This window comes from Rhea pennata, chromosome 3 (assembly GCF_028389875.1).
Source record: "Rhea pennata isolate bPtePen1 chromosome 3, bPtePen1.pri, whole genome shotgun sequence".
NCBI lineage: Eukaryota > Metazoa > Chordata > Aves > Rheiformes > Rheidae > Rhea > Rhea pennata.
In genome coordinates, this window is record NC_084665.1 from 14,236,647 (window position 1) to 14,251,332 (window position 14,686).

At 39.8% G+C, this 14,686-nt stretch overlaps 1 protein-coding gene across 2 annotated transcripts in view; it reads left to right on the forward strand.

Moving 5' to 3' along the window:
* Nucleotides 1–13,045, forward strand: part of ANAPC1 (anaphase promoting complex subunit 1) — a 48,532-nt gene extending 35,487 nt beyond the window's left edge. For both annotated transcript variants that reach the window (XM_062571655.1, XM_062571656.1), the window contains exons 33-47: nucleotides 586–660; nucleotides 1,859–1,935; nucleotides 2,180–2,270; nucleotides 2,365–2,418; nucleotides 2,714–2,907; nucleotides 4,674–4,760; nucleotides 5,247–5,364; nucleotides 6,274–6,351; nucleotides 6,816–6,883; nucleotides 8,529–8,667; nucleotides 9,169–9,255; nucleotides 9,820–9,915; nucleotides 10,256–10,454; nucleotides 11,502–11,636; nucleotides 12,677–13,045. In XM_062571655.1, the coding sequence (XP_062427639.1) occupies nucleotides 586–660; nucleotides 1,859–1,935; nucleotides 2,180–2,270; nucleotides 2,365–2,418; nucleotides 2,714–2,907; nucleotides 4,674–4,760; nucleotides 5,247–5,364; nucleotides 6,274–6,351; nucleotides 6,816–6,883; nucleotides 8,529–8,667; nucleotides 9,169–9,255; nucleotides 9,820–9,915; nucleotides 10,256–10,454; nucleotides 11,502–11,636; nucleotides 12,677–12,792 (1,614 nt within the window). In that variant the 3' untranslated portion in view covers nucleotides 12,793–13,045. The remainder of the gene's footprint in view (nucleotides 1–585; nucleotides 661–1,858; nucleotides 1,936–2,179; nucleotides 2,271–2,364; nucleotides 2,419–2,713; nucleotides 2,908–4,673; nucleotides 4,761–5,246; nucleotides 5,365–6,273; nucleotides 6,352–6,815; nucleotides 6,884–8,528; nucleotides 8,668–9,168; nucleotides 9,256–9,819; nucleotides 9,916–10,255; nucleotides 10,455–11,501; nucleotides 11,637–12,676) is intronic.
* The last annotated feature ends 1,641 nt before the right edge of the window (nucleotides 13,046–14,686 follow it).

Sequence of the window (14,686 nt, forward strand, 5' to 3'; positions counted from 1 at the left end):
TTCATTTCTCAGTTTATTCAACAATGCTAAAAATGCATCTTAAAATCCAGTGCACCCGTCTATCATGTAGAAGACCTAAATTATCTGATAACTCAGAAATTCATTACTTGCCTGCCAAACTGAGACCTTCAAACAAATCTCTGCTTGTGGGAGGGCAGTTTGCGTGTCGAGCAGCACTAGAGAGAGGCAGAATTTAGAGAGAAATATTTGAACAATACATTTCATGAGGAGTCTTAAATTAAATTGAATAGTAAATTTCTTTAGCTTTTCTCAATGAACTTCACTGACTAAAAAATCAGTCAGGCCTGAGGGATCTGTTACAGGTACATGCTATACTTCAGCTTGTTTTCTAGCTGTATATACAAACCGCAAGAGAATTTATTATGGGACTCCTTTGCAAACAGAATGTGAAATTCCTGAAAACAAGAGTTTTTGATATGAAGGCTGAGAAGCAATTAAAGAGCTGCTGGGGGTAGCTAGATTTTCTGTTCTTTCTGGATGCATTTCTTATAGTTAAGAAAAAAAAACCAGTTATCATTGTGTACTTTTTTCCTTCCTTACATTTTGGCTTTCTCACCTTTCTAGACCCTGGCTCGATGCCTGATCTTGTGGGATGATATCTTGCCCAATTCCAAGTGGGTCAATAGCAATGTGCCTCAAGTAGGTATTTACACTTAATGTGTTTGCTTCCAAATTTTACATCTCTCTGAATAGTTACTCACGTGAGCATTTCCTTTGTCACATGATCTTCACAGTAAAACACATGTTAATTTGTAATATTTCTTTGCTATATGAAACTTACTATGATGTAGGAAAAACTGTGGGCTGGACCAACAGCTCTGTTTTTACAAAAGTCTTGATGGGCTAAATAAATCTTGATGGGCCATTGAAGAAAGGCCGTTAGAATGAAGGTAATGGACACAAACTACAACATGAGAATTTCTGCTTATATATGAGGACAAGAAGTGTTCACAGTGTGGGTAGTCAAATATTAGGAGAGGAGCTCAGAGAGTCTGTGTGATATCCATCTTTGAGGTTATTCAAAGCTAAACCAGATAAGGCCCTGAGCAAACCTGATCTAGCTTTGAAGGTGGCCTCCTTTGAGCAGAGGCTTGAACCAGAGGCTTCCAGAGTTGCCTTCCTGTGAGACATTCCAGGTGTTGTTGGACCAAAGACTGCAATCAAGACAAGTTTTGAATTTGATATTCACACAACAGAAGATTGTTGCACTGGATTTCTGGACCATGATGGAAGTGTTGGGGACTCTTTGTAGAGTATATTGATGCTTTAGAGCTAGAGAAGAGAGGATTGAAGAGAGGTACAACTCTTCAAGATGAAGAAAGAGCCAGAAGGAGAAAGGCATTAAACTTTTCTCCACATCCATGAGACAAGAAGCCATATGCTAAATTGCTGCAAGGAGATTTCAGCTGAGCATTAGGAATAACTGTCTAACAATGAGATCAGCAATACTCCAAGATATGTTGCATAGAGCATGGATTTACCACCACTGGAGTTTTTAAGAACAAGTCAGATATTTATCTGTCAGAAATACAGGATGCAAGTGGACAGGATGGTCTCCTTAGGAGTCATCTGGTTCTGTTTTGAGTACATACAGTGACAGGTTCTGACACAATTTTGCCATTGCCTTTAGAAGTCTTTAAGAAACCAGATATGTGAGCATTGAAAAGCATCCCTTTTGGATCAGAAGTGTGATGAAGCAATAGCTAGTGGAAGAAGTTAACTTTTGTAATCCTGTGAAACAGACCTTCTGTTTTGTATGATTTATGAAGCCTAGGTGTCAGAAACGTTCAGAGAGGATCCTGTGGATCACTTTTTCTACCTTTTATGCTTTTTACAGATCATAAGAGAGAATAGTATATCCCTTCACGCAACAGAGCTGCCTTCGTCTGAAGACCTGAGTTTAGAGACACTGGCGTAAGTAACACAGCAAAGATTGGTTGCAGCTAGAGAGGAAGATTGTATAAAGCCAAATTTTACTTCTGAAATGTGCAACCTAAACTTATAGAGATACCAATATGTAAAGAAAATCTATTCCTTGATATTCAGGGATTTTTTTTCTCAGCTTACTTTAGAGGAGGAATCTTTTTTTATATAATGAGGAAGTTGGTGATGCTTATTCAGATGAGTAAAAGAGATACTCGTTTATGTTGCTTATTAGGCAAGCTCATGTCTACATCATTGCTGGTGCATGTTTATCACTGGGATTTCGATTTGCTGGTTCAGAAAATATGGCAGCATTTAAGTGTTTGGTAAGAAGTTTTTGTACTTTTCCCCCTAGATTTCCTATAGAGTTATAATCTATCCTTTGTATCCCTGTTTAATATATGTTTCTTTTCTTTCCAGTACAAATATGCAACAGATTTCCTAAAATGTTTGTCATCACCAACAGCTTCAATAGTAAGTTCTTTGAAGATTTTTTTCGGTGGAAGGGAGACTGTGATATACTTCTACTCTCACTGAAGTCTTAATGCAAACAAAAACATCCCTTTTACTTTTCTGTCTTACTGAATGAATTTATAGAATGTGACAGGGCTGTGAATCATTTTTATTAAGGACTTTGCTGGTTCTCCACTCTCCCTGTTTCTGTGGAACGTGATTTTTGAGCTCGAGTAGAGAACTACATACTAAGTCTGATCAACAGCATATATTTGACTACAGAAGTGTAATAACTCTTTTCCTAATGTGCTTGAAGACAGGTCACTATAATCTTGAAACATGCTTGAGTGTCTTGCTACTGTCTCTTGCAATGGTGATGGCTGGCTCTGGAAACCTGAAGGTTCTTCAGCTTTGCCGTTTCATGCATAAGAAGACAGGCGGAGAGATGAACTACGGGTTCCACCTGGCTCACCACATGGCTTTGGGGCTCCTCTTTCTGGGAGGAGGAAGGTAACTTGCATTTCCAAAGACAACCTTTTTCATCTTCCACCTTCACTGTGGAAGCTGAAGCAATGTGCAGAAAAGCATGAGGGTTTTTGAGCTCCAAAGGGTGTCAGAAGATAACTCATAGGCAAATGACAGAGATGTTTTCTGGAGGAGGAGGATTTGCATGTCTTTGACTCTGCTTTGGGTCCTGAGGATTCTTTTCCTGTTTTTCTGTACTCATACCTACATTTGCTGCTTTTGATATTTCAGTATCAGTTGTTTGATCTTTTATTTGTCACCTCATGTTTAATAATGTATACGCAGTGAACCTCCTCATGTTTGGACTCATGGAGATTGGACAGTCTCTTAGAATTTAGAAAGCTGATGACAAACAGCAGAAATTGTCACAGCTTTTTTTCAGCTTGTTTTCATGTCAGAGCTCAGCTTGTGCACAGAACAGTTCTGGATCAAGCTTTTAGTAGTTACTAGCATTTGAATATTTTTGTATATTCTAAGTAAAGGAGGATTAGAGCCACGACAGTCTAGTAAGTGTAGTGCTTTGAAGTGGCATGCATAAATGTACCAAAGAGATCATGGCAGCTACTCAGTTTTGGGATTGGGAGGAGCAACTGTGCTTGTGTCCACCCTGGAAGAGAACTATCTCTTTCCTCCGCTGGTTTCTCCGTTTGCTTAAATTGCTCCTTCTTTTAGCCCTCCTTTCTGTCAGGATAACCTGATACAACTTAAGGTCAGTCAGCAAAACCACTTGCCTTCAGTGGCTACGTTCCTCCAGACATTCTCTGGACAGATTCATTTGCATCATTTTCATCTTCCTTTTTTTCTCCTATGTCTTGATGCTCATCGCTTACTGCCTCTTAAGCATTCTTTGAATGCAGTATCCACCACCTTCCTGCCACACTCCAGTTGGCCAGAATTTAGTATTTTCTGCTTAATTCTTTCTTCAACTTAGTTTCCTTAAATGCATACTCTAGCATGAAGCTTTATAGAGCTACATGACAGATAGCTCAGGCAATATGAATTTTTATTGGCCATCTCTCTGGTGCCAAATTCTTTTCCTTGGCCTTCCACTGACTTGAGCAGAGCCTTTGACTTCTGAGGACTACAGTCAGAAAACACAGGATACTTCATTCTTCCTGACTTAGTAGAAGTGAGAATTTGGCATCTATCTCTGTTTTGTCTCCTCTTAATGCTGACATGGCTTTTCCATCATCTTTGTTATGTATTAGGCACACTCATCTCCTAGGATTGTTACTATTTTAAGAGTGCTGCCTTTCTAGCAATATTGTTCCCTGTTTTGCAACAGACAAAACAAACATCAATGCCAAAGTAATTTCCATTCTGTCCAGGCCTTAAAAAAAGAAAAAAAAAAGAAAAAGCAGAAAAAACCCTCACCAAACTCTCAAGTGTGGCAGCTTGGAAACTGTCCCTGTTGTCTGGAAGATCTAGACATTTATCTAGACATTTACTTTTTTTTTTTTTTTTTTAATATGTAGTCGCATAGAGGTGTTTTCTATTGCAAATGCAAGTCTTAGTGTCTTGTAGATATTACATTACTTAGAAATGGCATAGGAATGTTTCTGGCTTATGTTCATTTCCCACTGCTACATGTTCATTTTGCCTACTGTAGGAACACCTCTGCAAATTCATTGCATTTCTGCACTTCACTGTTGTCCTTCCCTTTTGTGGGATGCAAAAATATTTTGAACACTTCTGGTAGAGTTGCCAGTAATTGTTAGCACTGAAAACTAATAGAAAATGTTTCCCTGCAGATACTCGCTGAGCACTTCAAATTCTTCAATTGCTGCTCTGCTTTGTGCACTGTACCCTCATTTCCCTGTTCACAGCACAGACAATCGGTAAGACTTTTGTATGATTTGTATTTTCTTAATTTAAGCTAAATCTCCTTGCAAAAGAAGTTATCGACAGACAAATGATCTAGAACTTTTACCTAGATACCTTATAAATAATTTTTGGAGGCTTTCCACAGCTATAGCAACCTGAAGAAATAAGTGTAGATTTAGGATGGTAGTAGTGATTTTTGATCAGCAAAGAAATGCAAGCAGATTTCTTGAGGCTCTACTCCTTGCTACTGTGGCATAGCTATTCCAGCAGAAAAGTTTGCTTGCAAGGTCTGTCCGTTTATGACTCTTAATCAGTTTTAAATATGTGATTCATGAAGTCTTGTCCTGTTAGCTAAAGTGCTGGAAGTGCTAATGTTACCAAAATTTAAAAAAGCTACTACGTTACTACAAATTTCATGCTTGTTTGACAGCTGTAGTTGGCTATTGAGCTGTGTGCAGTTTAGTATACAAAGGTGCTGAATTCCTTATTCCCGCACACAGGTACCATCTTCAGGCCTTACGTCACTTGTATGTGCTGGCAGCAGAACCTAGACTCTTGACACCTGTTGATGTGGATTCAAACACTCCTTGTTATGCACTGATAGAGGTTACGTACAAGGTAATGGGTCTGGGAGGGGAGAAAGAGAGAAGGCCTTTGCGAAGGTGTGGGAAACGATTGAAAATGCTGATATACCAAAGGCATGCTGTTTTCATTGTTGTGGCCAGCATCTTGGGTTTATTTTCAAGTTGTGGAGACAAACCAAACTCTTTAGGCAAATATTTGAAGAGATGTGCTCAGCCCACTCACAAATTGTATGTGCTTTGACACCTTGAGGGCAGAACATGGGACATGTGTAAGAGGCACCATAAAGTCTTCAGACAGTCAAGTGTGTAAAAACTAAGCTAGGGTCACAGTCCTCATCTTTCTGAAGAGGGGGCACAGAGGTTGTTGGAACTGGCAATGATTTTAACAGCCTTTCCCTAATTCTGCCAAAACTGGCAAGTTAGTGGCTTTCCCTGATGCTTGCATTATGTGTCTTTTGGGGAGGAGTCCCCTTCCTTTATGCAGGATTTATTGTTTACAGATTAACGTGAGACAGATGATACCCTTGAGAGGACTAAAGAAAATGTTGCTGGGATTTGAGGGGAGAAAAGCTTCAGAGCAGATCCTTCGTGGATCTGGCAAAAGTGATGAAATTCTGTTAGTGATTGTTGCTGTGGAAGGCTAGCTTTGACAGTATAGTTTACTTTTCAAACCTTTGGATTTTCAGCTGCAGCATGCCTGGTTTGTTTTCAGCTGCAGCATGCCTGGTTTGCATTGTGTTGTGCATTGGTCCATCTGTGGGAAACATTCCTTTAATTTAGACTTGCATCCTGTGATGTTAAGAGCAATGTCAAGCCATGTATTTAATCTGAACCCAGCAACAGGAACTGATTGACCTCTGCCAGCTTAATGAGGAGCACGTTTTCTTTCTATTTGCATTGAAATGAGCCTTACTAATATGTGAATGTTGGTGGCATTTTAAAGGGTACACGGTGGTATGCAGAAGCCACGGAGGAACTGATGGCACCCACTCTTCTTCCAGAGCTTCACTTACTGAAGCAGGTAAAGGAAGTCTCCACTGTAATGAGAAGTCTAATTGCTCAGATTCTGTGCCACACTTGCTGCAAGAAGAGACTAAAGTGACTTTTCTTTGATTTTCTGTCTAACCTCAGACAGATCCCTGTTCAACCTTAGCCAGACTCTGGGCAACTCTGTGCTATGGTAATGGCTCTCAAGACAATTCCATCACTGAGGTGTGCAGGCTAACTTCTTCCATGCCCTACTCCTCGGACTTGACTGTCACTTGCTTTTAAGATCTGATATAGCAGGGAGATTCCGCATGCCAGAGAACTTCACTGTAGGAGAAACAAAGCTGGGTTCTCTTCACTCTGAATTTTAAGGGCAGGTAGTACTTTAAAGGGGCATGTGTCCTTCTGAAGGCAGAGAAAGAACTTTAGGCTTATCTGGAAAACTCTTGATTTTATGAATCTGCTTATATCTAGTAATAAAAATGCTTACATTGACAGATCAGAGTGAAGGGACCACGGTACTGGGAATTATTAATAGATTTAACCAAGGGAACGCACCATCTCAAGTAAGTATTCTTTATATTACTTAACTGGTTAATGACCTTGTAGGTGTTTTTTTCTTTTCTTTTTTTTTTAACCTCCTGTAGTTATAACACCTACGGTTTGTAAAGAATTTGGGTTTTAATTGGTTCGCTGTTATGCATTTGGCAGCACTTTAAGGTGAAGACAGAAACTGCATAGCTGGTTTCACCTGTTGTGAATTATTCATGCAAAAACAGGGTGGGGGAAAACTTGATAGTAAAAACCACAAATATTGGCAGCGGGATTTAGTAGTACCAGAAACTACCTTAAACTCATAGTTTTAGTTTTGAGTTGAGTTGATGTGATGTCATATTTCCCAAGCTGTTGATACATGAGTTAGCTAACTATTACTGCTTTGTGAAATATTTTTCTGATGTTACAAGAAGCACACAAAGTCCTGCTTTATGCATTTTAACTTATGTTTTAACTCACCATTGGGCAACTGTGAAAAACAGAAATCTTACCGGAATACAGTTTCAGTAGGTAAAATAATTCTCACCTTTGTGCCTAACAGTTTACAATGTAACTTGTCACTGTGAATAGTATAGAAGAAACCAACTGTATTTTTCATCAGTTATGTAATTACTCTGATTACTTTAAGTGACTCTGAGATTAGATTAAGTGCTGTAATGCAGCATACCTTTAAAGATAACCAACAGAACTGCTGCAAAATGCAGAGTTGCCTGGATCAGAAGGCACGTGCTGATTTATCTGCTGCACTGTAGCTGGTAGAAACCTGCGTTTTTCCTGCTGGGTTGACTCTTTCCTTTAAACTGATCATGTTTTGGAGCTTGTCTCTCTGGAAAAGCCTTTTTGTGCTGCTGCAGCAGAAAGCAACTTGGGTAATCAGGAAACTTGCCTCCTTTGGAATTCACCTGTTCCCTCAGACTCCAGATGCTTTGAATCTGTCAGCTCTCCCTCCTATCAGAAGGCTGATATGTTTTCCTATCCACAGCCCTTTAAAATAGTAGAGACCTGGCTGGCTGGTGGTGTTTTGGAGACGTGCACATGTGTGGGAGAAATCTTTTTTTCTGTCTTACTGCATGTGAATTGCTGCTATGTTGTTATGCTAAGTAGTTAGTTTCAGTACAGGTAATGTAGTTATTTTAAGGGCACCCATGGGTCTGAAGTCAATTGCACTGTTGATATCACTCTAAATCAGATAAAACATGCAGCTGCTTTGCAGCAGTGCTGCTTTCAACTGTTGCACATTTCTGTTTGTAGGCTTGGTCAGGAATGTCAGGGTTTTTCTGAATCAAGGAAGGACTTCTTCACCATCACAGCATGCCCATAAACCAATAGATACTTATGTGGTTGTCCTTGGTGGTGGGAGCTCATCCTTTAATGATCTAGCAAGAACTTGCATTGGTTCCAGAAGGTTATATTCCTTGTATCAGTATGGCTTACCCCTTTTTTCCTCTCCCATTGTCTGCCACTGCATCATCATTTGAGAGCAGCCTGCCCTGTGAGAAAGCAAGATTTCTATGTATATGCATGTGGGACAGGGTTTAAATAATCGGGGCAAAGGATATTATCACATAAGGCTGTTGCATTTCATGCATCTTTTACAGGTCTACCTCATTGTATATAAATACCAACGTGAAGTAAGCATAGTTGTTCTTATTTCAGGTCAATTCTTTCTAAGGGTGGCGTCTTGTATGTGAAACTGAGAGCTGGGCAGCTCTCATACAAGGAGGACCCGATGGGCTGGCGCAGTCTCTTAGCACAGACTGTTACTCACAGAAACTCTGAAGCTCGAGCATTCAAGGTATTGCTCCCAAATTGGTTTTCTAGCTGGAGCAGAGCAGCAGTGAGACCTCTGTTTACATAGACAATATGGTATATAGCAGTGCAGGCTGGTAAATCCTCGTTAAAAAGAGCTTTAGCAGTGATGCATCTAAGGACAGACTGGCAGTGAACTGGGAATGACACCTGTAGAATGGTTGAGACACACAGCTGCTCATGCTGTATTTTTCAGCTCTGCCACATGATTATGGGTATTAAAGTTATTTACTTGGCTTCAAGGAAAGGAAGTCTGGTGGCTTTCATAGGGCACGGGATGAGCTTGGGCCAAGAGCCACCATGTGCATATGCATTTGTTGTGGACAGACAGAAGTGTCATACTAATTTTGCCCATGATGTGCTTTCTGTAGGTTGCAGTGTTCTCATTTGTGTGCTGTAGAGGAAAAGGGTGGATGTAAATTGCTATTTTTTTTGTGCAGTAAAATAAAAAAGTTCGTGTTAAGAGTATGTTTTAATCTGTTTTTAGCCAGAAGCAATTTCGGCTTTCACTTCCGATCCTGCTCTGTTTTCATTTGCTGATTATTTTTGCAAACCAACTGTGAACATGGGCCAGGTATGATACTTAGAGGTGGACTAACCATTGTTTCTTTTTTTCATAAAATAAAAAGTAGGAAAATCTATGTTAAAGTGTGGGGAGCAGAGTTCAGTGATACAGTCCTTCAGGTGGTGGGCACTGGGAATATTGTAAGGGATGTTCTGTAATACAAAAGAGGCAAAACAGTGCTGACCGTACAGATTATTTTCCATTGTTTTCATCATAGTTTCTGCTAGTTGTGTTAGAAAATGCACCAGTTGTATTCACTGCAGAATGTGTTTTAACAAATGCTGAGAGCCCTGCTTAGTGTCCTGCAGTATTTAGGTGAAATCACAGCAGAAGTGTTGGGTTTTTGCATGGAGAACTGTTTCTCTGTGCAAAATGACTTAAGGGAGGAAGTAAAATATAAGTACGTCTTGGCTAGTTTTAATAAGCACGAGAACTAAAGCAAGCTATGTATCATTAATTTATGTAATGTCAGTGTATGGGTTAACTGCAATGGAAAGAAATGTGTGCAGTGTAAGAACCTGTAATAAGTTATACCTAGCATGTGCACTTTGTAAAACATGTGTCTTTTATCAGAAACAGGAAATCCTGGATCTTTTCTCCTCAATTCTTTATGAATGTGTTACTCAAGAAAATCCAGAGATGCTGCCCACGTACATAGCAATTGATCAGGTGAAGTAAATACTATTTTGTTTAATAGCCATACTTTGGTGCAAGACTTGTTAGTTGCGTGCACTTTTACAAACATCAGGAAGAAAGAGTGGTAAACATATTACTGAGCTTGCAGGGAGACAGAAGAGATTTTAAAGCAATTTGGAAAACAGTCTGAGGTAATGAAGACCGAAATTACACAAGAAACATTATTTGACGGTTTTTCTCAGTAGGTACTTCGAAAGGGTGCACTTAGAGTGTGTTCTTGAGCATGTTCATTCACTTCATGTTTATGACAGCAACATTTGTTTCCTCGTATAGTTCACATTTTTCTAATTGCTTTGTATTTCCCCTCTGCTAGGCTGTGAGGCGATTAGAAAGAAGAGAAATGTCAGAGACATGTGAACTGTGGCAGATAAAGCTGGTGTTAGAATTTTTCAGTTCCCGAAGTCATCAGGAGAGGATGAGCAGGAATCCAAACCGAGGACTCTTCATGAACTCTGAATTTCTGCCTGTGATGAAGTGCACTATTGATAATGCTTTGGATCAATGGCTTCAAGGTATAGAGAACATTAATACTATGGTCATGGGCACAATTCAGCATTCTTGTCCTTCTGCCAGTCCAGTTGCACTTTTACCTCAAAATACTGCCAAACGATAACTGAAGCAAAGCACTTGTATGTTAGCATAAAACAGCTTGTCTGGCATTTTAGCCTTATGGTCATGTCACATACAGGAGCAAAACAACATTTTGTTTTTAGAATTGAAGGGAAGACTTATATGAGACAATTTACATAAGAAATCTGAAGTCATGTCTGAATACTGCTTCTTTGTAACTCTTTCGTATTTTGCCTACCTGCTGTTTGTTTCAATTTTCTTTAACTTGCTACTGGAAGTCAGTCAAGGGAAAGAATAGAATATGCTATGCACTTTTAAATCTGTATATCTAATTGTTGGCCAGATTGAAATCCGTAACCAAAGCTTCCATTATTGATTCTAAGCAGTCCATTTTTTTTGTGCAAGTCTTCATCTCTTAAATATTTCCATGAATACAGGCAGCTCTAAAAGCTGAAGTGTTCTCTTAAGGCTAGTCCTACTATAATTTTAAAATCTCAAACCTAGTGATGTGTATTCTTTTTAGTAAGAAAGCAATATTTCAATATTGTTTTGAGTACTTCTGTTTGTATTTGTATGTGTGTGAATGCGTCCATCATCTTGTACAGCTGAGTGAAAAATTAAGACAGTAAGTTTTTGGTGTAGTGGATTGGGTGTAAACTATTCATTGAAGAATTGTTTGATGGCTCTGTTGGGTGGAAAGTTGAGTTAATGTGAAAGGCTGTATTTCCTAGGGAAACCTTTTCTAATGTTGTATTGGGAGACTTTTCTAGCAGAAGTGAGGGGTGACCACAGTAGAGGAAGGGGATTAGGCTGAAGAATGACCACAGCAGACGGAAGAAAGTTTGCAAACCAGCCCTCAGCTTGCCCTGTATCAGGAGATGGAGAGACCCTTTTCAGCAGGCACTTCCTGTAGCACAAAAAAAATGTCTCACCTTTTGTTTCATTCCACAAATGCTCCCCGAGCTTCATCAGATTGTCTTATGTTACAGCTGGAGGAGACATCTCTTTGCATTCCTACTTAAGTGGGCAGCCTACGGAAGAATCCCAACTGAGCATGCTTGCTTGCTTCCTCATTTACCACTCAGTCCCAACACCAAGCCAGCTGGCAGCTGGAGGCTTAGAAGGTAGGGTTGGAGTGCAACACGTCATGCTGAACTGACGGACACATTTTGGGGGTTTATGCTGTATATTAAGAGGAGTATATCCTGTACATTATGTGGCAATGTGCATTTCCTCTGAAAGCTGTGCCATCATTTTTTTTGTCTTTGTGAATGGTACTAATGTATAAGGTAGACACTTTAAGCAGGACTAAAGAAGTCAGAATTAGCCAATATAAAAGCATCTTGGCCTTTTCTTGACCTCAAATGACTGTGTTCCTAAAGAGCAGCAAGACTAGATGAGAGAGGCTTTGACAGAGGAAATCAACCTTTTTGTTATGTTAGCCTTATTCTGAATGTCAATAAGTCTTTTTCCTTTAAGAACCTAGTCAGTGATCACTCATTCTAGGTTTCTAATGGTAATGTGATCTGGAAACTGGAAATTCTGAGCCCTTTTGACGGCTTTTCTTTTGCCCTCCCTCAACCCTGCCTGAGGATATACCACTCCTTGTTCTCCTTGTTTGCTTGCCTAAGGACTGGCTTAGTTTCTTGGGTTGTTATAAAAAAAAAAAAAAGAATGCAGCTAGGCTTTGATTTGGGGAACTCCGTGGCTTCCCTAGGGGATGTGAAATGAATGTTGCTACCTCAGTGGTGAGCGAGAGGAATCTATTGCTGAAGCCTTATTTGAGGCCACAGGCCTCTGGCCCAGAAGACTTTGCAAGCCATGCCATCCTGGGCTTTTCTTGGATATTTTTGGGTCAGATGCCTGTGCATTTATTCAGGTCAAAAAACGTCTATCCTACTTTGCTATGTCCTCTCTGCCTGTTACAAGCCTCTATTCTGGGAGTTCCTGCCATCCTAAACAAACTTGAGATGTCTTTAAATTCTGCTTGGTTAGGCAGTAAAATTTTCATTAATACAGTGTTGCAGCAATATGAATGGCGAGAAGCGCATCTCTAGAAATACAAACCTGCACACTGACTGATTCTGTGGTCTACTAATAACTCTCTTCCTGGGCACATGTAACACCAATATGTAATTGTTTTCTTTTTCTCTAATCTCTTTAGGAAGTACGAACTTCTCTGAGCTGCTTTTGAAGTTCAAGCAATTGAATATGCCAGTTCGTGCGCTGCTAAGGCTTGCTCCTCTGTTGCTTAGAAATCCACAATCCATGGTGCTGTAGTTACGCCAGCATGTAAACTCATGACATTCATTTTACATGTGGTGACTGAACAATAGAGCCAGATGTGCACTGATTCATGTTATTTGAAAGACAGGTAAAATGTGCTTTAATTTTGTAACTTTTCAAACGACAAAAACTTCAAAACTTGTCCCTACATGTGTTGACTGTGAGCAGGAGTTATTTATAAATTGTTACAATGAATTAAGAAATGTGTAAAAGTGAACTAATAAATAAATTTACTTTTGTAACTAAAGCTTGTTTACAAATATATCTTTTGTGGTGAATTCTGAAAAGACCTTGGCTGGGAACCATATAATTTCCTTGTTTTGATAACTCCTTTGCCTATAGTGTATCTTAATCTGCTCCTATGAGGTACTTGATTTTAGGAGATAGGCAGCCCAGAAGAAGCCAAACTTGCTTTTCCACTGGGGGTATCAGACTGGGAAGGAAAGCAAACTGCCTGCCACACTGCTCAGATTGTGCCAAGTAATGCTGTTCAAGAACTGGCATGATTTTTTGGTCTTTCACGTGACTTCTCTCTGACAGGCTACTGGGTGTCTCTTGTGTAAGCATTCTTACTCTAAATATAAATTGTTCTGCTCTTGACTTTTGCCACATACTCAGTATTGCACTGTTTATGTCTTTTTTTTATTATTTTGCTAATCTTTGTTCTGTAATTAGTCAGTGGCTGCTGAGAAAACACCTGCCTCCACAATGTTACGTTATGTCTGGGCAAGAACTGAAACTAGTCAGACAATTTAAATAATTGGGCATTCGTTTGCATTTCCTTAATCTGTGCTACAATGCCTTATGTATCTCCCCAGAGCACTGAACTTGGAACATGGCTCACTCTTTATTTGTTCTGGGCAGGCAAAGCACTTAATTTTTCATAAAACAGGTGGAGTTGCTCCAATAAAAGCAGCCAGAGGTGGAATTAGTTACTACTAGAAAAGCAGCCACAGCCAAGTTGTTGGACTTTGCTTATTCTGAAATTTCAGATTTGATCTTATTCTCTGGGACTTGTGCAAATCTTGGTTCCCTTTTTCCAAACCCTTGAGTAGGGGAACCAAAAGATTGAGGAAAGGGGGGGAAATGAAAGGAGGAAGAAAAATAAGAGTGATTATATATATATAAAAAAAAAGTAGAAAAATTTTACAAACTTTTATAACGTTATTAAAAACGTTTGACATCTTTAACCAAGGTTTGCAGTGGTTCAAAGCCTTCTGAAGGAAGGACCTGAGATCTGTTACCAGCTCTGCCCATTACAGCCATGTGGAACCCATGGCAAATCCCCTTCTATCTGAACTATTCAGAAGTTGATCTAATTTCCTTGGGCACACATTGTAGGAAAGTCAGTCTTTTGTTTCAGGGGAGGTTGTCTCTAACCGACATGATGGGTGAAGTACAGAATTCAAACACAAGCACTTAAAGCTGTAGCTCAGAAGCATGTGCCTTCAGTCTGTTTTTTAAATTGCACGGACCCCTCCTTTAGTAATGGAAATTCAGTTTATGGGTTTTCTCTCTGCATGCACTATCTGAACTGAGTGACCTGGGGGTGAGTGTCTCCCAGGTTCTTCTGACCTATGATCGTGGTCTCTGCATTAGAAGAGAGGTTACAAAGAAGGATGGACCTGACATGTATGATGTTCTTGGATGAAATAACAAGTGCTGGAGGAATCAAATGTGTCCCAGGGGCATTTTCTGCACAGAGTGCAGGAGAAGATGCCTCAGTTCATGCTGTCAAGAATTTGCATTCCAGATTTTGGAGAGGAGCAGGAGCAGCTAGCAGGACCCCTCAGACAGCTGGAACCCAGGGACATTGGCAACAGGCACAAACTGAAACAGGGAATTGCATCTGAATGTAAGCAAGCTGATTTTCACTGCAGGGGTGGTT